General features: G+C 38.5%; 1 protein-coding gene across 2 annotated transcripts in view; it reads right to left on the reverse strand.

The window, feature by feature from the left end:
* Window positions 1-727: 727 nt before the first annotated feature.
* Window positions 728-25,812, reverse strand: part of TUT7 (terminal uridylyl transferase 7) — a 66,515-nt gene continuing 41,430 nt past the window's right edge. Inside the window, exons 17-27 of one of the 2 annotated variants that reach the window (XM_032392921.1) lie at window positions 24,232-24,335; window positions 23,466-23,555; window positions 22,947-23,060; window positions 22,695-22,772; window positions 21,904-22,081; window positions 19,081-19,128; window positions 18,905-18,996; window positions 17,431-17,546; window positions 16,019-16,344; window positions 13,397-13,460; window positions 2,616-2,701 (exon numbers count right to left, since the gene is read on the reverse strand). In XM_032392921.1, the coding sequence (XP_032248812.1) occupies window positions 13,444-13,460; window positions 16,019-16,344; window positions 17,431-17,546; window positions 18,905-18,996; window positions 19,081-19,128; window positions 21,904-22,081; window positions 22,695-22,772; window positions 22,947-23,060; window positions 23,466-23,555; window positions 24,232-24,335 (1,163 nt within the window). In that variant the 3' untranslated portion in view covers window positions 2,616-2,701; window positions 13,397-13,443. Of the gene's footprint in view, window positions 2,702-13,396; window positions 13,461-16,018; window positions 16,345-17,430; window positions 17,547-18,904; window positions 18,997-19,080; window positions 19,129-21,903; window positions 22,082-22,694; window positions 22,773-22,946; window positions 23,061-23,465; window positions 23,556-24,231; window positions 24,336-25,812 lie in introns of both variants that reach the window. The other variant, XM_032392920.1, reaches the window with a different exon arrangement.

Consider the following 25,812-nt stretch of genomic DNA (forward strand, 5'->3'; position numbering starts at 1 on the left):
TGCTGTTGTCCAAACATGCCTACTTTCAAAGAAAAAAAAACACTGAGCACATCTTTAGTTTTATGGGAGTTTGCTGAATTCTGTTCTGAACAATTTTTTTTTTTTGCCTGTAACACTGTGAACCCTATTGACCTATCTAAGTCAGGATTTTTTTCCACTCAGGAAAGATTTTTTTTAAAAAATAGAACCATTTGTGAAACACATTTGAAAATGAAAAGTAAACTGAAGTTATGTCAGAACATTTTAGTAACATCTCCAAGTGTGCACATTGTTGATACTGTACACACTAAGCAAGGGATTAGAAAGTGTAGACTGGGGCTGTAAGAATAGATTTCATTTTCTTGTTTGTTCCTGGGAGAAAGAGGAAAGGAAATCGTGCTAGTGGAGCATCTGTGGAGCTTGCGGAGGGACAGGCCAGCTGCATTTGAACGATAACTACACCCTGGAAGCTGGCCTCAGCATGGAGCAAATGCACCTGTCCCCTGGCTGGGGTGCTGAAAAGGGGCTGTGACCAGTGCCCAAGTCAAGGGTCACCCATTCCCCAGGTCTGGCAAACACTGGTCACTGTCCCACTGATCAGTGTGAGGGACTGAAATCTACCACAGGAATTAGAATAAAATGTAGGAAGCTTTTTAACATTCTTAAAAGGATATAAGGAAACATGGTTTCCATGAAAAGGAAGATAGTAACAATAAACTTGAATGAGAGGAAAAGGGAAGGTGGCTGAGGTACATTGAGGACGATTAGAAGTGAAATGAAAAAATTCATGTGAGACAGAAAACAGCAAAATGACATCAAAAATCCGGCTAGTCATTTAGAGATTAAATTTGAGTTTTCCTAGGATGAAGGAAAAAGATGATAGAGAAATGCTGAAAAAAGACAAAAGTATTTTTGAGAAAAAAAAAAATTTAAGAACATACTTTCCCAAGTTGAAAAAAACCAACAACCAAAAAACCAAACTGGGCTAGGGAGATACATGGGATTCGCTTTTGTTTTAGACAAAAGTCACGGACACAAAACTTACAGGGATAAGTAAACACGGAAGTATCCAAGTAGAAAAATAAAATCTACAAGGGAGGCCTCTGATTTCTGCTATCATGCCAGAAGACAGCATTAATAGGCTTTCCAAAGAAAGTGTGACAAGAATTACGTGCCCAGTCAAGTTCATTTTCATGCTGAAGGCAAGAGAAATCAGAAGAGCAGCTTCTGCCCAGGGTACATAATTCATGCGGTTAATTGAGGAGTTTGGGTTCATCCAAACTGAGTAAGGAACGATCACTAATCCTTTCTACCACAACTTCCCAAATTCTGTACGTAATTTTGATAGGATTCTTCTTTAACTGGAGTATGTCTTCAAGTAGGTGAAAAGAAGGGCTCACAGGTGTTATTTTCTGAGCCCTCTCCTACCTGGGAACGCTTGCCCAGCAAACACCCTCCCCATCCTTCTCTGTCTTCATCCCACCACGCCTGTACCTCTCCTGTGGGCATTCCTTTCCAGTGCTTGGCACACAGTGGGGTCAATGAACAGCAGATCCCATGAGCACAAGTAGAGGGAGCATGGGATAAAGAGCAGATCTGTACTGCCCTCACTCCTTCATCTGGTTTCCTCATGAAATTTAGGACTCTGGCTAGAAAGTAATGTGGATAAAATTACAGGTTGAAATTCTGATTTTATTTCAAAATGATAAATAAACCGAGGCATAGTTCTGACCACATACTACTTCTGGATGGCTTGTGGAGTTAGAGAAACAGTTCCAGGAGGGCTCCAGTCAGACCCAAAATGACACCAACCAAATTTGTGATTGGCAGAGATGGCCTCTTTAATCCTCAGGGATTTTTAAAAAGTTCTCCACCCTAATTTCTGAGTATCATAAAAAGTAAAAAGCACTTCTACTTTGTCATTTTTCCTTTGAAAATGTTTTTAGCAGCAAACAGGACTACTTGTTTTCCTTACTTCATTTTTATGAGTATAGGAATTCTATGTCAACTTACTTAAAATTAGAAAGGGAAAAAACCCCAGAGCCCCTCGGTGGCGCTGCTTACCCACGGAAGGCTCGCATAAATAGGTACTCATGTTCGCGTTGTCACTTCTACAAATATCAATAAAATAAGGTTTGTAAATTGTAAATACAGTAGTAGCAGTTCACACATATTTGATATGCTTTCACACAAGGATTCAGTAAACAATAAATATAATTTCCCCTCTTCAAAACAAAAAAGGGATTTGTAGGTGAAAAAAAGGGTTAATTTACTCAGGGTTTATCAGCACACCCCTTTCAGTGTGCTTTGAAAGCATTAAAAACCATGAAATTGTATTCACTGAATACTGGCCCACAGTTATACTTTTTTTTTTTTTAAACCTGGCTTAAAAAAAAAATAAAACCTGGCTTAAATACATACATCATGGCTTTCTCTTAAAATCCTTACATCTATGGGGATTTGTGGTACGTGAGACTGTATTAAATTTATTTTTCCTCATTAACAATTTCATTAAGTTAAAAAAAATCTGACATTTCCCTTAAATGTTAAGTTGAAGCCTGATCTATGCTGCTGTGTCCTGTGAAATGAACCTAATTTCAAAGTGAATAGGAACGCCTGAGTGGCCATTTAGAGTGCTGCATTTTTTCCTTCCCTCATGATTCCTGCTGGGTCCTCTTCGCTGAGGCTTTTCCCTGAGTCATATATTTACTGGAAAGGCTACCTAGAGGGGGGGAAAAAACAAAACCCAACATAAATAAAACAAGCCTCACTTTATCACAAAAGCCATAAAATTATTTCTTATTATTAATTATTTACAGAAACTTTTCACACTGGTATTGGTCACTTATTTTGAATTGAGTAAGCAAGGCTAGATATAAAGAAGGTATGTAAGGAACATGATCTATTAAACACAAACCTAGTCAAAATTCTTTCTAAATGCAGGCAGGTTGCTAGAGTGACATCATTCTAATCACTATTTCCATGTTGGTGCAGAGGGCCAGGTGGACTTTTCGAAACCTCTGCTTTGCATACATCAGTGTCTTCACTTACAACCACATAGAATAGATTGCAACAAATTCTTTGGTTAGAAATAAATATCTTGTATCATTACTTTGCAGATATGAACCCGTGAATGGTGACATTCTAGCAATAACTTATTGACAGAAATGAAAAATAGGAAATTTATTATATTTACAGGTAAAGGACAGAAATGTGGATTACTAATTAAAACCATACTACGGAAGAGTTACTAAGTTTTGTTCTGGAGTGTAAACAAATAGATCAATGAAACAAGAAAACAGAAATTCTTAAGTGATTATGTTTCAGAAAGTAGTATATAATAAAGGTTGCATTTCTAACCGATGATGTAACGTATAGATTGTTCAATAACTGGTACTGTGTCAAATAAGTGATTTTGGGAGGGAGGGGAGAGTTAGTTTTCTTTCCCACAACATACCCTTCCTCTCCACCCAATTCTAAATGAATTACAGAATTAAATATAAGAGCATCAAAGTATAAGAAGTAGTGAATATTTATAAAATTTTGGGGTGGGGAAGTTAGCTAAGCACACCACCTCCACCTATGAGAAAGGCTTGCTATGCTTAGTACTAAAGCAAGTCAATAGAGAAAAGATGAACGCCAATATACAGCTGGGAAAATAAGCGATATATGGAAGAGGATAAAGAAAGCATGAGTATATATAAAAAACATTTAGTATCAATGAGTAATCAAAGAAATGCAAATTAAAACAATTTTTGATCACCAAGTTGAAGGAAGATCAGAAGGAGAGAAGTGGGTTGGAATTTTGCTAAATGAATATTCATAGAAATCTTACAATAATTGAAGTATGCAAATAACTTAAACATTCAAAACTTGTGATATGAATGACTAAGTATATAATGGACACAACAGAATACTAGATTTGCATAAAAGGATAATTAATAATATAAAAAGTAGGTTATAAAACCACACAAATAGTATTTTCATAAAAACTAATGAAAGGGGCACCTGGGTGGCTCAGTTGGTTAAGCGTCTGACTCTTGATTTCGGCTTAGGTCTTGATCTCAGGGTGGTGAGTTCAAGCCCTGCCCTGGGCTCCACACTGGGCATGGAGCCTACTTAAAAAACTACTAAAAATTAAAAACAAATGAAAAATCCCATCAGTCAAATGTTTGGTGCCTCATTTTCCTCATCTGTAAAATGTGAGCTATTACACCTACCCCCTTGGAGTTATTCTGAAGATTAAATACACTGACACAGGTAAAGCAACTGAACAGTAGCTGGCACATAGCAAAGTACTCAGGAAATGTTAGCCGTTGTTAGTACATTGATGTGAAAACATGGGAAGACTTTATTTCTCAAACCTAAATAGTAGTTATGCTCCAGAATGAAGTATAAATGGCTTTTATTTTATTCATTTTGCTTACCTGTCTACATTTACTAAAGCAATCATACTAAGTATGCAAATAGAAACTTATGCCCCCCAGAAGCAAACTTTTTGAAGCAGAGCATCTAGTCAATTCACAGTGAAAAATGAGTGATATCAGGAAGAAGCAAAGCACTCTCCTTTGGTATTTATACCCTAGAGCCTTGAGTGGTCTACAGGCAACAAATCTTTGATATTCTGGACTGCCCAAAGCATTGAGGATAGACTTATCATTCCAGGGACAAAAAGTTTAGATCACTACACCTCGTACTTTACACACAATCCAGATGCGTTAAAGATCTAAACAGAAAAAAAAGTTTTAAAGCTATTGGAAGAAACTATAGATAGATATCTTTATGAACTCAGGGAAGAATTTCTTAAAGATGACCCTAAAATCATTGAGCTACATGACCATGAAAACTAACCATGGAAAATCCATCATTGATTATCTCAAAATTTAAAACTTTGGAGTGGCAACAGACACAAGTTGAAAGACAAGATATACTGGAGGAAGATATCTGGAATGTATATAATAAAGGAGTATTCAGAAAAAATGAAGAACACTTATAAATTAAGGAAATGATAATGCAACAGGAGAATAGGCAAACGAGGAATAGGGATTTTACAGAACTCCAACTGGTCAACAAACATGTAAAATGGGCAAATGATATGAACAGGGAATTCACAGAAGAATAACTCCAACTGGCTAATAAACATATAACAGCATCACCAGACTCAAGAAAATATACATTAGAACAACACCAAGGTATTTTTCACCCATCAAATTTGCAAAAATAAACACTGCTGGTGGAAGTGGCAATTATTTCACCCAATAACTTGATGATAATCTAAGTTGAAAATGCACATATGCTATGACTTAACAGGTTGACTTCTAGATACACAAACTATAGAATCTCTCGTACATGCTCAAGGAGATTCAGACAAGAATGTTCACTACAGCACTGTTTATAATAGTAAAAAACCAAATGCAATCTAAATGCTCATGTGCTAGTAATGGGTAATATATTCTGTATTCATAGATGGAATACTAGAAAGAAAATAAAACTAAATCTATATATAGCAATATATATAAATTTCAAAATCACTTCATTAAATAGATATGAGAAAGGGTGTAAAACATTCTTATTATACAGTATAATACATCATTCAAATTAAAAAATTCACCAAGGATACATATGTTAAAGGGTACATATGTAAGTTTAAAAAAAGAACTGGAAGAACATCTGAACTCATAATAACAGATGCCTCTGGGGTGGAGGGGACACGAAGGAATGGGTCTGGGATGGTAGTCAAAGGAGACTTCAACCATCTTAATGATCTTTTATTGAAAAAAGATTGAGAAGAAAATGAGAAAAAAAATAAGGTCAGTTCTCTAGTAGATGAGTTCTATTTGTATCTATATATTTTTCCCAACATGTTAGGAAACCACTCTTTTCTAAGAACAGTACTAATAGTCTTATTACTACATCCCCTATATAAAAAAATAAATCTCATCATACCTGAAGAAATTTCATATAAAAATGTGCATGTAAAAAAGTAAACCCACTAGAAATAAAACATGGATGAATTTTTATGTAATCTGGGGGAAGAACATGAAATTTATAAAACTCTATAAGCATGACTTGAAATCACCTAAGAGTTGGCTAGATGAAACTACTAAAACAAACAAGCAACAAACTGTCTATATGGCAAAACCAATCATAAATGAGGCTGAAAGAGTAATAAACTGGAGTGGTGGTGGTGAAGGACAGAACACAATTTGACAAAGCACGAATGGATTTCTATGTGGAAAGAGATAAAAACAAAGATGAATACCCTCATTAAAAAATACATAGATAGAAACATGAAGAAATACAGATGAAAACATGTGAAAAACAGGAGACTTCAACAGAGAATACAAGCCAATGGGCAAAAGACTATTCCCATGAAGTGAGGGTCTGGGAAGCAGGCAGTCAGGACTCTCTGGGGTGGTCAACAATCCTGTTGGCATTGCCGGCATCGTTGTCAGAAGGTGCGTACTTTTTAACCTATCATTCTACTGACTAGGAATTTATCCTGAGGAAATAACTAGGCAAATATGCCTGGTGGTGTTTGACATAAACAGTGGTCTTCAAACTTGGGTACGTGTATTCCTGAGCCAACTGAACAGGAGGAGCAGACAGGGAGCTTTAGGGGACTTGACCGCAGTGCCTCATGTCTACCTGGATTCTCTCAGAGAAGGCCTCTGTGGCCAAGGTTTTGGGCTGGTTCTCAGGAGGCACACCGGTCTTCCTTTCACCGTCCTCCTCCTATTTTATAAAAGAGAGGCATGTTTCCTACTCATCCAAATCTTAATGTGGTACATGGCTCTGGGGAAAAAACCTGAGGAGGCAGGAAGGCAAACGAAATGCTGGTATCTAATAAAAATTCCAAATTTTTAGCTTTCGTAAAATTACACTGATAGCTGATATTCATCACAGATAATTCCTGATGATTCATTACTATGTGATTTTTGGTCATTTAGTTTAAAAAGGAATGGCAATAACTGAGTGACACTGTTGTAATACATCTTCCATTTCCAAAGAAAGCATATCTATTATTTTTAATATGCTATCATAAAGACTACTGGGGTTTCTTGATGTTTACCAACTATAAAAACAAAAAAGATCTGGAATAGAAATGATAAGGAACACTGTTTCACTCCTGTAGTATTGATCCAAAAATACATGACTGCATGGGGAAAATCCCATCTATTTCATTAAATGGCAGTCATTTTCAGTATGTAAGCATAAAAAGAAAAATCTCTTTCACTAATTTTTAATGAAAAATTGTTACATTTGTTTTGATTTATATATTCTAATGCAAAAACCCAATTTAGAAGAAATTTTTACATTTTGATAAAAAGCTTAAAAAATCCAATTTATATAAATATTTTTGTTATGATAAGGAGGATAGGCTGATCAATAAAATGCTTGAATTTGAATCTTTTTTTTTTAAAATAGATTTTATTTTTAAGTAATCTCTGTACCCAAAGTGGGGCTCGAACTTACAACCCCGAGATCAAGAGTCACATGCTCTACCCACTAAGCCAGCCAGGCACCCCTAAAATGCTTGAAATATATAATGATAAAAACATACCAACTTAAGATGGAAGTAAAACAAAGGAATTCAAGGAGGAAAGTAAAATGATGTAAAATTTCTGCCTATTACGGAGCTGTAAATGAATGGTAGTGTGTATGAAAAGGTAGTGACGTATTAATTTCATTTGATACGTTTAAGGCGTTGGTAAGTTTTATTTTGAAATGTCAACATTTATTTAAAAAAAAACTCGGATTATATGCTTTGCAATTTTGATGAAAAATTTAGATATCAACTTAAAAATATACGAGATATATGGGCTTTCTACATTTTGAGGGAAGAATATGAGAGCAAAAAAGTTTTGGAGGATACTGATATACCAAATATTTGAAAGTAGCTAGTCCATTAATAAGTAATGATTAAATAAATAATGGTATGTTCATATACTGGAATATCAAGAAGGGTATCAAAAAGAATGATCTGTACTCAATGATAACAAGGTCTTCCTATATTGTTTACAAAGGTATTTCTGTTATTTTATTTTACTAAAGATTTTAAGTAATCCCTACACCCAACACAGTGCTTGAACTCACAACCCTGAGATCGAGTTGCACGTTCTACCAACTGAGTCAACCAGGCGCCCCATTTCTGTTATTTTAAATTTACTATCATAAAGATCACTTTTTTTTTTTTTTTTAATTAGTTAGGCTTTTAAATTCTGGTCAAGGAAAAAAATTGTAATAGTATATGTATATCATCATGAGGGAGTAAAGATAGCATCGATCTCTTACAACATCTCCAGTTTTTAGGAAATCAAACTATGAGATTAAAATGGAATAAATGAAGAGACAGACGTAGTTTTTTTTGAAATATAACTTCCTTTGCAAAAAGGGGGAGGCATAAGGAATAGAGTAATGTTAGTTTTTTTTGAGATTCTCATTCTGAATAAATTATTATGTAAACCAGAGTAATTCATTGATGCATGAAAACCAGTGGACTATGGTTCTACAATCTCCACATACTCCTATTTTGTTACAAATTTCCATGATATATTTGTCCTATTAGAACAAGAGGGAGGTAACAGTGAGGCAGAAGACTGTTTACACCAGTAACAAGGCAGTGATAACTTGCTGAGGAATACTATGTGCCAGATGCTGTGAAAAGGGCTTTATGTATAGGAAATTAATCCTTACAACTGTCCTGAGGTGTCAGCCCCAATTTATTGATAAGGAAACTGAGGCACAGAGAGGTTTGGTAACTTGACAGAGGCTGAAAAGCCAGCAGATGGTTGGGCTGTATTTCAAAACTCAAGTACGTCTGATTTGAAAGCTCTTATTCTTGACCCTCCTCCCACTCAGTCTTTATTCTTTCAAAATGAATATACCTCTAATCAGTAAAACTCACTGAACATCGAAGGCACTGTGTCAGCTGTGTATGAGGGGGAAGGGAGTCACAATGAAGAACAAGGAAATTCATGGAATCTTCTATTCACTACTCTCTCATTTGGGAGTTAGGGACTATATGTAGCCCAGTAGAAAGGAATGGAGCAGGAGGGATCAGGAAAGAGAACTTGGCTTATTATGGGCTGGGTGCTTTAATCTCAGGATCTGATGAGATAAATGGGGCTACAGCCCTTCTCTACATGAGATATCTGGAGCTCAGAGAAAGCAGGTCTCTTGCCTGAGGTCACTATGGCTAATGGGAGAGCATAGGGGCTGTCCTACCGACAGGAAACCACCCGTGTGTCACATATTTAATCCTGTGGAAAAGAAGGGCTCTCGGGAAATTTAATACTATCTACAGTTGAAACATATTTCAGATATATAATATAGACAATTTGGGTAAATTTATTGTGGATACATCTGACAAGTCTTAACAGTTGTTGATTGAGGAGTTTAATTAAGATAGATTTTAACCACCCATAAATGTTTTCTTTTTTTCCTGGTATAAAGTAGGTATGTTTGTTGTAATAATTTTTCTTCTGTAGTAAATTCAAGCTTTAAGTTTTACAGTTGCTGACAATATTTATAAATATGTAAGTCTTTGACACAGAAGGCAATTACAGAAATCCTTATTGTCAGTTGATAATGCCATTTCCAGGTATATGTCCAGAGGTCCAACATCTGTATTCTTCCCCCACTTAAAAAAAATTTAGAAAATTATAATAGATTTCTACTTTCAAGAAGTGTAAGGCCTTTAGCAGGAGCCACGCGACGGACGCCATGCAGGAGCATCCATGTAGCACCACCCTACAAACCTCTGCTCTGCTGCTACGTGCAGGTGCTGTTCTAAGTGCTTTTACATGGATTTCTCAACATCCCTACAAGCCAGGTATTATTATCCCCTTGTAACAGATGAGGAAACTGAGTCAAGTGGAGCGTAAGCAGGTTTTTCAAGCTCACAAAGCTAGAAATCATATCCTGCAATCTGACGGCAGAGGCCATGTTCTTCCACACCCTACCCTTGGCAAAAGGAACATCTCGACTAAGCAAGGATCGGTATTTTTCCTCTGTGTAATGTTCTGGAAATATCTCTTCAAGGCTGAAGCTTGTAAAAACAACACTCTTTTGGGGCGCCTGGGTGGCTCAGTTGGTTAGGCGACTGCCTTCGGCTCAGGTCATGATCCTGGAGTCCCGGGATCGAGTCCCACATCGGGCTCCCTGCTCGGCAGGGAGTCTGCTTCTCCCTCTGACCCTCCTCCCTCTCGTGCTCTCTGTCTCTCATTCTCTCTCTCGCAAATAAATAAAATCTTAAAAAAAAACAACAACACTCTTTTGGCTTGTTTACATATGGTACAATTCCGTGACCCTCAAACTCTCAGAGGATCTACGGGAAGCAACCGCACACACTGCGGAGGAGTCTGTTCCCTGTACTTGGCTTTCAGAGGCAGCCTGTCAGCCTCTTCCTCTGTCTTTCATGGTAGCTCTCGCTGTCAATCAAATCGTCTCACAATAGGGCCCCAGTCTCATTTCACTTCTATTGGATTTGGGGGTTTTCCCACTAGAACTTTTCTTGTTTTTACATCCGTCCATGCATTCTACTGAGAACAATGACAACATCTTCCCAGCAAACAGCTGCTCCCGCATTTTCTCATAGAGCCTCCTGCGTCTTTACCTTTATGTCCACCGTTCCCTTTTTAGATAAGTGTGGTACTTCTCTGAAGATTTCTGGTTCTTTCTCTTTGAATCATCTGACCTCACTCTATACCAACCTAATGAATGCCCATGCCTCTTAAATTGTAATTGTTAAGAGATCTGATGCCACTTTAAATGTTTTCTCCAATCATTAAAAAAAAAAAAAAAATCCCTGAAATTCACATAGCATAAAAATAAATGCCTATTCCTAGATTACTGTATATACTTGAGATACTTCATCTCCATACTGACAGAAACGGAAGTAGCTAAATAAGTTAACAATTCCATTTATTTTTCTCTTGTTAACAACATTCAGAGTAGAGACAATCAAACATTCCTTGCTGGGAGCTTTCGGAGCTTTCCCAGGGTGAGATCACTGCGCCCTGGCTTATCTCAGACCAAGCTGGTAAAAGCAGGGAAGCGCTCTCTCTACTTCGGGACCTACAAGGCTCCAGGGGTTGGGAGTGCTATTTCTCAGTAACTGATAGCAGAGACAGCTTCGTCTGTTCACATTCTAACCAACACAGCATCTCTCCAAGCTAAAAACAAACAGTGTTTGCACATCAGCAATAACATACAATATGTAAAAGCTGATCATAAAATATGTGGGTTGTTTTACACTACATACAAAAATGTCAAGTTTTATCAATGAAGTTTTTAAAAAAATTTCAGAAACCTTTCTCATAAACTGTACAATCAAGTTAAAAAGACTACACATGCTCTATTTGCTTATATAATTTCCCTTCTTAAGCCTACCTTATTGAATAAGAGAGACACAGAAAGAGAGAGAGAGAGACTAAGCAAAGTTACTAAGGGTGTCTGCAGGCCAGAACTCAGAATATTTGTTATCGAGTTTAGAGTTTCATCCCTTCTTACTAAAAAAAGCTGAAAAAGTTCCTCAGTTACTTTGTTTTTCCTTTTCCCTCCCCTTTCCCGACTCAAAAGCATTCTCAAAACACCGGAGAAAGGCAGAGCCTCCCGGTTTGGCCTCCCTCTGAGCATCTGTGCACAGGCCTGTGGGCCAGGTGGGGATGGTGTGAGGTTCGGTTGCCCACAGTTCCCCTTCCAGCACTTCTTGCCAGAAAACCCTGCAGTCAGCTTTGTGTCCCTCCACTCCAGAGGGATGGCTCTTTTCAGAGTCCCTCGTGACTTGAGCACTGCCAAATGCAATGCTTACAGTGCAGTCTACACTGCACCAGACTTCGCAGCGGCGATGCCCATGAATGGTCAAGCCCTCTCTGAGGACCCTTGTCCTTACAGCCAGCTCTTGACTCCAGGAGCCAGCTCTCTTGCCACCCTGTTCCCTCACTGACCATCTTCTGTCTTATTTATTTTGAGTCTTTAAATGTTCTTCTTTTTTCTTTCTGCATTACTTTCTAGGTGACCCCATTCCTACCCAGGCCTTCGAACACTATCTTTACACTGAAAATACTCAAGTCTTGGTCTTCAGCCTGGACCTCTGCTCTAAACACCTAGCTCGTACATCCCGCTGGCTACCCGGCATCTCTACCCGGACATCTAGCAGTCTCCTAAACGGACATGGCTACAACTGGACTCTCTTTCTTCCCAAAATCTGCTCTTCCTGAGTCTTTCTCAATACAAGAAATCCCACTTCCATTCTTCCAGTTGCTCATCTTGGGTTCATTTTTTGTCCTATGTCATCATCTAACCCAGCGACAACCCACATTGGTGCCACCTTCCAAATATCCAGAACACGACCAGTCCTCACGAGCCCCTCTGCTCCCACCTGAGTGTAAGCCGGCACCATTTCTCCCCTGAGCTCTCGCAGGAGCCTCCTCGTGGGTCTGTCGCCACCCTCACTGCCTCACAGCAGCCATAAGGAACCTTCTGCAACAGAATTCAGGTTATACTTCCTTTGCTCCAAACCCTCCAACAGCCGTCCATCTCACAGGCAGAAAGAAATCCAATCTGGCCAGTGCGCAAGGTGCCTCATGATCCACAGCCACCTACCCTGACCTGGCCTCCTACCACCCCCCTCCCTGCTCCCGCCCCGCAGTGACGCCAGGGGACAACAGTGGTTTTTAGTTCTGTGGTAACGGTCTAACTCCAACTTCCCCTGACTTGCCCCTTCCTTGATTTGATTCTTTGCATAAATGTTGCTTAACAGAACGGCCACCTCCCTACCCAGCATTCCCTTTTCCTGCTTTGTATTCCTCAGCACTTGTTGCCATCAGAAGTCCGCACCTCTTCTGACAAGAATGTAGAGTGAACGAGAGCAGGGGCTTTGCTGGTTCACGGCGGTATCGCCAGTGTTTAGGCTCATACCCTGCACTTGGGGCTGGCCGGGGGTGGTGGTGGCTTAATAAGTACTTGTTGAAGGAATGAATAAATGGCGTAGCTGAGAGACAGAGAGAGAGTGGAGTTCAGGCCAACAATTTCTTTCTTTCCTTACTTTGGTGCATGGCAAATAGTCTCAGGAGGAGAACACACTGCTGACAAGACAGTGGCAATTTCAAAGCAGAAAGAAAAAGTGTGAAAGAGGAACAAATAATTAAAGACTGTGGTTCCTACTCAGGGATGGAATAGGAATCACCTTAGAACACTTAAAAGATACGCAGGCCCAAGCCTAACCACTGAAGAACTGGATTTAGGAAGTAAAGGTGGGGGCAGGGCAACTGTATTTTTAAAAGTTCCCTGAGTGATTGTGATGTCCAGTCCCTGTTAAAACCACTTACTCAAAGGAAGCATCTCAAAAGGCATGTGGTAAACTATGCAGTAAATAAAATAACACACATTTTTTTTTTTAAAACCCACATACCTGACTGGGGACTCAAAAATATAGTTGTTTTTTGTTTCTTTTTGTCTTCATGTAAAAGCACTGCCTAAAAAACGAAATAGACTGGTTTACAAAATCGAAAGGAAGAGCATTTGAAAACAGCCTTAAAACGGTAACCATATCCAAGGAGGGCCGAAATTAGGCACGTGGAAGGCAGAACTTTGCAAGTTAATTGAAAAGCAAGACAGAGACTCAGGAATCCTTAAAGCACGCCCTGCCATCCGGAACATAGCAAGCCTCACCACACGCTGCACTGAGGGCAAAGAGAGGAGCCAGGCGGGTTAGCCAGAGGAAGGAGGGCAGGGCCGGGGGCTGCCCAGCACCTCGCGGAGGGCCTGGCGCAGAGCTGCTAGCACTCAGTAAGTGTTCACTGAACAGACAGATGACCCCAGGGCTTCCTGCTCAGGTGTGAGCTAGGTTTACCTGAGCAAATGTGCCAGTTGGTCTCAAGGGGCTAGGTGAAGAAGGGGATCCAAATACACAATCTGATTTAGACATACCTGAGAAAAAAATTAGCATTTTGTTCTCACTTTAAAATGAAAGCAGTAGCCCTGTTTTCAAACTTCCACAGAACAATTTTCTGTGGATAGGACAGAAGCTCCACTCAGTATATTGTGTGGACAAAGTAATAACATATTTGAAGAAATGAGACGGGGCAGTATAATTTTTCCACAGGAAGAAGCAACGGAGTATTTTGAGTTGCTACTGGAGGAAATGCTCCATATTCTAGCCCCACTCCTCCTTTCCTATTTTACTTTTAGGATACAGTGACTACTTGATTTAATGTGTAAATACTGCATTCTGAGGAATCCAAGATTCTATTGCTTTTCTTTAGGTTTGATAATACCCAGCCTCCCGCCCCAGGATACCCCGGCTCTCCTTGATTTGCTGCTGCCCCTGCAGCCTTCCAGAAGCACTGCTCTGTTTTGACAGCTTCACTAGTAGACAACTTAAACCTTGCTACCAGCTAGGAGGAAGAAATCCATCAAAGCTGGGGGAATGCTGGGGCCTCCCTTCACCGCTGTGCTGTACCCAAGAGGAACGCGATAATGTGCTTCGTGCTACTAGTAAACACAGACCGCCAGTTCTTCATAAGGGTCTACAAAAATAACTTTGGTAGAACTTCATTATATCTGATCTATACTACTACCAGTTTCCTCATCTGTCAACTGGGATTACCAATACCACCATCTCATGGGGCTGGGGAGAAAATTAGATGAGACTGCCCACAGAAAGTACTTAAAATAGTGCCTGACTCATAGTAAGCACTCCATGAATGTTAGCTCTAGCTATTATTTTAATTTCTCTTAAATATATATTCCTCTTATAGTCATAAAAGATCTGGTCTATGTCCCATGTCAGGGTAAAAAAAGCTTGATTTACATTTGTCGGAGTTCCTTAGAAGTAGGGCAAGCTGTATCTTCCATAAACACTGAAGTCCTATTTTAAAACCAATAATTAAATAATTTAAAAATATACTTCATTCCATATAAAGCTCCTTTTAAAAAAAAAATAAGAATAAGTGCTCTAAAAATTTTGTCTTTAAAAAAAGAGACACTATATTGCTGCTATGATATAATAAAATGGAAGAGAGGTACTAGTGTTCCAGGAACAATGAACAGTGGAGAGTTTTAAGGGAATTGTCGTCAGTGCTGACTCTGTTACACCATTCATACACATATACAATTGAGGACAGGAACAGGAGAGGTTACTACTTTAATCTAAAAAATGACTTCGCCGGGTTTCTTTCCTATGCCAATCAAATTCCATCCACTCTCACAGGTTTGTTCTGAGAAACAAAGTGAGAGTGTATAAACTGCTTTGTAAATCCTAACTTCTCATACACAGAGAAGGTACCTTCACGCTTAACCGTCTGTTAAAAAGGTGCTCACAGTGGACACTTTACCCATTTAATAGAAAGGGTCAATGCAGATCCAACAACTCAAAGGGATGGGACATATGGATGATATTCAACTATGGACTGATAATGTATTTTTCCTCATTGTAAGAATAATCACACTTGCTGCAGGAAACTATTACTGTACTATTATGTACTCCATAATCCTCTTCTGCAGCTAGAACCACCATAACTGTGTCACAGAGTTCCTTCTGGTCCCTTTTCTAGGCATGTGCATGTACATATTCAAACAAAAGTACAAGTGGCTCACTATGCACAGCTTGGTGTCCTGAGATAATTTAGCTAGTACTCCGCCCCACCCCCCCCCCCCCCCCCCTTGGCCAGTCAGTGCTTCAGTTTCAAAAGTGCACATACTGAGAAGTGAAGCTCAAGTGGCAGCTTATTTTCTGGTCACATAGGCTACATTTTATAGGCACTGTGGATGACTGGGTTTTCCATTCATTGATAATCTTAGAAAAGTCAACCAAGTGACTTCTATAAGCCTCTCAATGAAATTGGGAATACGTTTAAGACATATAAGAGGGTCTGAATTAAAGGGGATGGGTTCACTTTCTTAAAATCTTTTTCAGTAAGTCGATCTGTTAAAGAAATAAATATAACTAAAAGAGTAAAGAACTCTAAACTCTAAAAAAGAGATTTCCCTTGAGATGTGAGTGCAAACATCGAGGTATGACCGGTATCCATACCTGGAGAGCCTTTAAATTGGGGGCATTCCTTTTTAATGTGCCCTTCTCTTCCACAAATAAAACAACGTTTTTCTCTTAAGTCTTTGTCATCCTGTCTCTTCCATTTTTCCACCGGTGGCCTGAGAATTTTCTCTCTGCCCAGGTCGACAGCTGCCCTCACTGGCTTGGCTTTCTGAGGTGTGCACTGCATGGGCTTATCTTCTTTTGTCGACACCTCCCTCTCTGTGTACTTGTTCTGAATTTCTTTGTCCTCTTTGCTTCTCTTCTCTTTGTTCTCAGGGTATCTTTGGTTCAGGGTATCTTCCTGATCACGCCGTCGCCTCACTCTAGAAGATGATATAACACCGGTAGGAAAAATCTAAACAGAAACCTGACAAGATATTAAGGGCGCTCCAGGTTTGGGAGATAACCAGAGATAGAAGGTATCAAAGAATTTAACAAATTTAAGTCTGTCTCCTCTTTCAAGAAGCAACCTCAGGGTGATGGTATAGTTTTTCTTTTTGATTTTCACAACTACTCTAGTGCCATAAAAGCAGTGTTTACAGTTAGTGGAACTCCTTGGTCCAGTACCTACTGTGATATGGATGTAATGAAACTCCAATGATCCTTGGGGTGATTTCTTGCAACTCTTGTGGCCCATTCTTTACTAGGCACTAGAAATTTGAGACGTGGAACCTTCAGTTCACAAGGGAACAAGGATTGTAAGGAGATTTATATTCTTAAAATGTTGAAAATGTTTCTTTCTTGCTCTACATGATCAGTGACTATTATTTGAATACAAAACCAAAGTACTAAATAAGAGCTTCAAATTCCAGATGTGCCTTATTTTAAGAGCAAGTTTTTAAATGAGAGTATTACTGTTCAATTAAGACCACCACACCATCAAGCAACCAGCACTGCCCGCCCCCCCAGTCCCACCTCCCGCAAACATCACGAGAAGCAAGCATGCTGACCAAAGTGAGTGGGTCACCACAGCAATCATTAAGGGTTGAACTGCGTACAAGTGAAGGGTTCTATCTAGCAATAAACTGTACGTGAGTCTGGTACAGCCCCGTTACTATACACTGGAAGTATAACTGATGTCCTGAAGAGCCCATTTTACTTTGCTCGTTTCTTCTTCCATCCCTGTTGGAGAGGCTGGTGACCAAATGGCTGAGTAGCAACTGGGGCAGTGACCAAAATGAGGAAAGGGGAGCAGGGCTGGAAGACTGTTATCTGTACACCCGAGGGACATCTGGTCATCTGCGCTTAAATGCATGTTTTAAATCGCTTCATTTTCATTGTGAAAAATCAGTTATCTGAGAACTGCTGGATTTAATACAAGTTTATTTTCTGTTACAATAGAACCTCATTTAAAAACTGGTACAATAAGAGAGTAAAAATGAAACCACCCCTTTTGAACACTGACTTACTTTCTCCTCATAGGACAGTCCTTCATGAAGTGTCCAATTTTCCCACAAATTCGGCAACATCTATCATTTGGGGCCAGCTCTCCTTCAGTTAGCACTTCTGGATCAAAAAAGTACTCCTAGCAGAACATAAATATAGAAAAGTATGAATTATTAATGTGAGATCAAAACACAAAAACTAACCAGATATCAATCAGAGACCTTCTTTATAATGATTATTATACTATTTAATTCCAAAATCTATGACCATTAAGAGGTTTACTTCAGGATAGTTTTACCGAAATTCATGTTGGTTTATTCCTTTTCATCATGCAGACCATGGTTTAACCCTAACCACAAAGGGAGCCTGTTTTTCCAGGACACTTCTACCCAAGAGCATCACACATACCCATGAGTCGGCTTCCCCAGGACTTGGGGGAGGCTGAGGTCAGGTTCAAAGGCTTCGCTTTCTCATAAAATGAAAAGGCTAAAACCCAATAAACTGAGGAATATGATTTGCATTACATATACAGAGAAAAAGAAAGAAGCTATGTGTTATTCTGTTTGTTGTGGCTTCTGGAGAAAAATATCAGAAGAAAGGAAAGACAATGTCTGGACTGAAGCCTCCTTGCCAGTGAAATCAAGGTGAGGACCAGAAGTATCAGCACCACGTGGGAGCCTGTAAGAAATGCAAGTCTTGGTCCCCATCCTGAGCTCCTCAATCAGATCTGCATTTTAACAAAATCCCCAAGGTGATCTGTAGGAACAAATTTCAGAACCCTTGGTGTAGAAGACAGCCATAGCATATCCAGCAAAAACTAGATGCACAGATGTGAACCAATGCTGAATGTATACCCATACACTTAAGGTTCATTTAAAAAGTCTTGATTAAGAAAATTAATGTAGGAAAAAATAACTTTAACAGAAAACCCTCTAGTTCCTAACTCCCTCTTCTCTCACTGAAGGGAATTTTTATAGTGCAGTTTTGTTTTGTTTTTAATGAGTCCAGTTCCATATAAATTTTGAGTATCGGGTTATATGACACCAGTGAACTTGCTAGCACAGTGGGCGTGGTCTCTCTCCTAGTCCCATTAAGAAATGTATTACTCTGCAAGTCAACTGAAAAATCTAGACTTCATATGAGGAGGGTGGAGGACCCTTAGCTACATGCAAGCTGGACTTGGCAGAGGCTGGCCCGGAGCTGAATGCTGGTGGAACAGCAATGCCATCTACATGCGTTACCAAGGCAAAGCAGCAGCACCACAATGACTAATCTTCCCACCCAAATTCCACTTCTGGCTGTTTCTCCCTTTTTTCCTGATAAAAATGGCCTCAGAACTGGGATGCTGAAAAAAAGGTTGTTAGGAATTACTTTGTCTTGCAATTGTTTATCTTGCCTAGACTCACCAGACTTTCAGGGTATGTATTACTGGTGTGTTATGTACAAATTAATAAAGCACGTTTTTTTGTTTTTTTGGTATTTCTAATAGACACTTACCATTTTTGAGGGGCAGTCCTTTGGAAATCCTTTGACTGGAATACCAAATACTCTTCTACCATTAATAAATGCTTTCATTATAAAATTTGTCACTAAGAAGAAAAGAGTAAGTGCTCAATTAGATGGACTAAAAGGAAAAGGGATTGCATTAACATTTATAAAACAAAGCAACTTACTTTTCCTTGATAATCCGGCTCCAAGATTATGATTCAAATCAAAGGGATCTAAGTAAAGAAAATTAATGAGAACAAAAAAGATAATGAAATTGGAAATGCCACTATTCATACATTAAGTGAGTATATAAGAAGAAGGAAGTGTTACATACTTTATCATTAATGAAAGTACAGTTGCCCCTTGAACAACGTAGGGGATAGAAGCACCAACCCCCCCACAGTCAAAAATCCACACATATCTTTTGAGTTCCCCAAAACTTAACTACTAACAGCCTACCATTGACCAGAAGCCTTACCTATAACATAGGTGATTAATACATATTTTGTATATGTATTGTATACTGCATTTTTATAATAAAGTAAGCTAAAGAAAACGTTAAGAAAATTATAAGAGAAAATACATTTACTGTACTGTATTTATTGAAAAAAATTCACATGTAAGTGGACCTGTGCAGGTCAACCTCTTGTTGTTCAAGGGTTAACTATATTAAATGACTGCCTTTTTAATGAGTTTCAAATGTGTAATACAGCTACATAATATAGATTCCTAAATATAAGTCAAGTGTTTTATCCAAAGTGTCCATCAGAAGAGAGGGTGTTACTTTATATTTGAATCTGTATAGACTCCTTCCTATTATGAGGAATTGCTTCATTTTGAACAACAAAATATTGTTTGGAGAGGACATATTAGGCGAGTATTATCTAATGGTGCTAGTTTGGGAAGCATAAAGGTCTAAATATATTTAGAACATTTTAGTACTGGATGTTCCCTCTAACTACCAAGTGTTTTAAGGGTCACTTTAGTCATCCTGGAGATCATAAAACACACTTATAAGACAAATTAAGACACACACACACACCTGTCCCAAAGGCTACTTGACCTCAGTTTTTAGTGAAAGCTTCATAAAGGACTCCCACATGATGTTAAAGGTCTGCATCTCAAAGTCTTAGTTAGCTATATATATATGTTGTGTTCTGCAATATTATTTATTAGATGACCCAGAAAGTGGTAGGAATGAGGAAAAAAAAATGCTGATGTCAAAGATTTATTCGAGAGCTGAATAAAACTTGTTCATGAAATAAATGGAGGTAAGGTACTATTTCTAAATTAAAATACTATTTTATATATGATTTAATATACATACATAATAATTCATACTTTGAATATTATGTGTAGATATTTATTTCCAATAAATGCCTAAAAACATTGAAGAAGAGTAAAGTAAAAAAACCCCAAAACCCTTTTTGGGGATCAAGAAAGTAGAAGACTGCTTGTGTACAGTATACACAAAAGGAGTACATAAGTAAAAAGAGGCATCCTTCTGGTTGTCTGTTACGCTTTTTAATGTACAATAACTGGGGCACACCATTCGGGATTCAGACTCACTAACAGGTTACCGGAGTATAGGAGCCTTCGCTCAGTATAACCCTACACTAATAACCGCTATCAGAAGGTTACCTTCCTAGTAGGTTTGATCATGCTTTCTTCTGGTGACTTTCACGTGTGTGTACGTGGAAGTATTTTTGGTTGTTTGCTTAATGCAGCAGAGACACTATGATATTAAGCTTTTGGACAGTTATAAACACTGCTGCCGCCACCACCCCTAAAATTCCTCCATTCTAGAATAGCTGGTTAAAAGTGTTCTGATTTATCCTATTACTAATGGTTCATCTGAAAGTAATGTAAAAATGAGACGTAAAAAGATAAAGAGACTTCAAAAATTAAAAACAAAATATGAACAACTGGAGACCATACGAATCCACTGTGATAATGGAAAGGTTTAAGACAAAGTTCTATGTTTTTGACATATGAGATCCTAAAAAGTTAAAACCCTATCTAAAGCCACAGTGATCTGAATTTATTTTTATAAATGTTCACAGTATTAATACTGCCAATAGGCAGAAGTAATGATGGAAACATAACCTAGAGTAACACACATTATTTAACTAATTAGAATATTAAAAAAATTAAAAAGATTAAAATCAATAAAATATTTCTTAAGCCAATTCTCAGTTCAGTTTTAAGCATTTAAACACATTTTGGGGGCGCCTGGGTGGCTCAGTTGTTAAGCGTCTGCCTTCGGCTCAGGTCATGATCCCAGGGTCCTGGGATCGAGTCCCGCATCAGGCTCCCCGCTCGGCGGGAAGCCTGCTTCTCCCTCTCCCACTCCCCCTGCTTGTGTTCCTGCTCTCGCTATCTCTCTCTCTGTCAAATAAATAAATAAAATCTTTAAAAATAAATAAATAAATAAATAAATAAACACCATTTTGTCCCTAAAATTAAAATCCCACAAATTGCAAATAAACAATCAACTACAAACATATATGGCCCAAGGATCCTTGCATTCAATGGAAGAAAAGGCTGCAGCGTGGGCAAAAGAAATGTCAAAATTTATATATAATTACTTATAGGTAAACTCCTTCATGAATAAATAGCAAGTAAGGATCTTGAAAATTTATTCTTAGTGCCCTTTCTTCAAACCCTCAATTCAGAAGGTGTTAAAAGTCCTGCTCTTTTGAAGCTGCCTTATCTCTATTGCAAACTTATTCTCCAGTACGGGTTCAACAAAAGTCAAAGATGTGTCCTGGTCAAAAGACTTCTGAATTGGTGAGAGGCCCCACAGGAGGATGTGGGTCACTTAAAAATACATCTTTATGCTAGAAAGAGACACATGTGCTGCTGTGGACAGTCACAGGAAGGCTGTGCCGCCCATCCCAACCAGTGGCTCCCTGCTGTTCTGCAAGAGCTCTGCAGGGATGAAAAACAATGCCCTCACAGTTCAAACTCTATATTCTATTCCATTTTAAGTTTCATTTTATTTGTACCTTCAATAACAATGTATTTTGAGGTCCACTGTTTCTTAAAAGTTGTAAGCAGACTTTTTCTCCTGATGCTAATAACATGTTCTTTAAAATCAAATTCCTCTGTGTAGAATCGAAGAAGTCCCAACCACAGCTGCCCAACAGATTCTGTATTTTTCCCATATTCTGGCCAATAGATGGGCTAGAAATAGAAGGGAACAAGAGATATCATGCTCTATAGTAAAGTGTTAATATCTATCTTCATTTGTATCTTAGGGAGTAAGTTTGGACTTATTTTAATTAACTGGAATTTAAATAAAAACATAACATAACTTTTCTTTCACATTTTAAAATACCATTTATATGAGTTTATTAATCTCTACCCTGTGACTTCAAGATAGGGAGAGCACAGGGTTTTAAATGTCAAACCCCAGAATGCATGTTTGTGGAAGAATCTGGAAATAAGTTTTAAGAGCCTTGATGATGCCTGGGTTATTAGATCTTTGAACTCAATGAAAGTCTTTCCAAACTCTGAAAACCACTTGGCAAATATTTGTTCACTTGGAATAAAGTTACATAATCATTTGGAATTGACAGGCATTAAAGAAATCCTAGATACAGTCCCTGGAAACTCACCTGGCTTAATAAAAGTGTTTTCAACTTCAGAGGAAACATCTATATATGCTAGTTTTTTACTCTCATAATATAAATAAATATAACAAGTGATAATATAGTTGTTGACCACTACATCACAGCATAGTACAGCTAACTTTTAGTCAAGGATGTAAAAAAATCTTTACTCTTAAAATACGTACCAGTTCATCTATTTGATCAAAAAAATAAATATTCCAGCCATCAACAAATATTTCAGGTTTCTTTTCACCTTTGTATATCTGAAATTAATTTTTAAACTATTAGTATGGATTACAAATTTAATGCATTGATACAAAAACTTGTAGGAAAATAGTTAAATATTTAACTACAGAACCAAAGAATATTAGAGAAGGAAGAGGGCTCAAAGGCAACCCAGCTTTACAGATGAGAAACACAATTTCTTTTACTAATACCTCTTGAAGGACAGGAATGACTGGTGGATTCCTCTGCTGGAGAAAATATAGCACCATAAGTGTGTATGCATATGATGATAAGCTGCCTCTAGATGCGTCACCAATATCACACATCTAGAGGGAAGGAAAACGAGGAACAAAGGAAAGATCACCAATGTTTTCTGCTAAATTTGCAGCTACCCTACTATCACTAAAAGTAAGGTGCTTCTATAGGGCATTAATATAAAAATAACACCTTCAAATGCTAAAATATGCCAATAAAACCAAATAAGACCAACAAAAAGGATGTCAAAAACAAACAAAAGAAAAACCCCAACCATCAGTCACAAGCAAGATCAGATTATCATATGTAAAATTTAAGATGACAAAATTTTAGCTTGCCATGGCAGGCTTCCCAAAGTAGTTAAAGGAAGCATTTAACATGGCCATGGTTCTTTAAAAAGTACAGACTTATGTTTTCAACTAGGTTTGAAGATGCAGTGAAATTTCCTGATGAATCCCAACAGGAAGCATACTCACCTTTGTAAATACTTTCATGGTATAGCATAAATATTTCACTCTGGGATCAATGGCTGAATAAGCAGATAAGAGCCTTGTGTTATGAAGGGCCTGTTAAAAGGAAAATTACACTATAGGGGATCAATTAGAAGAAAAAGTTTTAGGCTGGAATATTCTGAAAAGGTTTACACTGTAATTCACTTTAGGTTGAACACATTTAGACTGAAAGTAATATTTTTTTCTCCAAAACTGAGCTTCATTAACTTACCAGATAATAAGAATTATAAATGACATCTGAGCTCACAACTTCCATTATGTTAATATGTCCTTAGTCTGAACATTCCTAGAAATAAGGGCTATTAAGATAATTCTGTCTAAGCAAATGCTAAGAGTCCCCCACCTCACCCCGGCATTATTTAAACTGAATGCCCCCAGGGTCCAGAGAAGGTCCATAAAGCCCCGAAGCAAACCAAGTATGAGACCAAAGACAGACAGACACTACAAAATGAACTCTCTCTCTCAAATAAATAAAATATTAAAAAAAAAAAAAAATTCAAGCCAAACTAAAAGCACCTGCCACTCTGACCTCATTTTAAATAAATACTAACAACTCTGTTATATCCCCAGTCTCAGAACACTGCCAGGCACACAGCAAGCTCTCCTAAATAATGATTAAAAAAATGAATAAGATAAAAATAAATGGCTTAATTCTACTTGAGATTTTGTAAATTAAGAGACATTCATTCCCCTCGATCTCCCTAAAGAAAAAGCCTAGAGAAAATCTTACCAGTGTGTTATACAAACTGATGTCCACTTCCAAACCACTTCTCAAATGGAAGAACTTTACAATTGGCACCTTTGCTGTTGTAATAGGCAAGATGTTTCTCAGACCTAGGTTGGGAATAAGATAGTATTGTTATATATAGCAGCTGGGCCATAAGCTACTCTTGTTAATGTTCCAACATAACTTTGGCCTGTTTCACTGCAATCACTAGAACTACTCAGTTCTGTTATTCAACATCTGAGAAGACTTTTCTGGCAAAGTTTATATTAGTTAAACACATCGATATCTGAAGAACAAGGATGAACAAGGCAGCCAGTGCCCTCCAGGAGCTCACTGGATTGTGTGCGTGTGTAGGGCTATCAGTCTGATAAACCCCAGAACAGAAGAAATTACTACAGAGTCCAGGCTATGTGGACCCTTCCTATTCTCTCCACCTGACTATGTCTAATATAGAGAAAAGCCTTTGGGGCAATCATCTGAATCCTCGAAACAAAAATTACTTATCACAGAGCTAGAAGTTAAGACAGTAAAAGAGAGGAATCAATGTTGATAGGAGAGGGGGAAATTGCCTGAACTAGGCTTTGAAAAAGGAGAGTGACAGGTAAAGATAGAGGCGGCTGAGGGGATTTAGCAGGCAAGGAAAAGTACACAGGGACAGGGCAGATGCCTAAAGCAGAAGGGCATGCTCGAGAACTTCCATGGAATTATGAAGGCTATAGAGTAGACATGAGGGAAAGGAATAATGAGTGATAGGAGGTGGGGCAGAAACCAGGAAGAACCTAAATAGAGAACATATATATCATCCTGCTAAGAATTATCCTTAGAGGCAAAGAGACACCAATGAACTATATAAATTGGGGAGAATCACTGACCACATCTATCTGGACAACGCCCCTGGCTACGGACAGATTGGACACAACCGCCAGAGGGACAGGGTGACCATTATGAAAAATGATCTATCTGGGCCTCAACTATCTTGGTGGCATGGGGATGCAGAGAAGCAGCAAGACATGCTTCGGAGTGTGTATACCTGGATGGGCTAGGGAAGCGGAGGTAAGCAGTAGAGGAAGTGGAGACAGGGGGCGGGGGTGGATAAGGGAGAAGAAGGAGGGCTATAAGAGTAAGAACTACCAGTTCCTGCATACCCAGAATCCTTCACAAACATTACCTCCTAAGAATGTTCACCCTCACCCAACAGATGAGAGGACAAAGCCCCAGACATATTAATTTGCTTAGGAATATGGAGCTAGTAAGTTGCAGAGCTAAAATTTGCACGTAGGTGTGACCAACTCCAAACTTCTACTGAACCTATTCTAGGATGAATTAGTTATCGCTTCACCCATTTGGGTGATTCCAAGGATGTCAGTGTCAGTAACAGAGAAAGTGGATTCAGAAGGAAGGGCAGGTAGTGGAGGTTGCAGCAGAAGGAAGGCAGTAAAGAGAAAGAGGAGTTCATTCTGGGATGGAGTTGGAGTTTCTTCTCAAAGAGCTAAGTGGTGTGATCCAGAGCTCACGAGAAAAGTATGTAGATGATAGAAGAAATTTCAGAAAAAAAATCTGTGTGGGAGACAGAGGAGGTCTAAC

The sequence above is a fragment of the Phoca vitulina genome, unplaced genomic scaffold, assembly GCF_004348235.1.
Source record: "Phoca vitulina isolate PV1807 unplaced genomic scaffold, GSC_HSeal_1.0 scaffold70, whole genome shotgun sequence".
Lineage (NCBI taxonomy): Eukaryota > Metazoa > Chordata > Mammalia > Carnivora > Phocidae > Phoca > Phoca vitulina.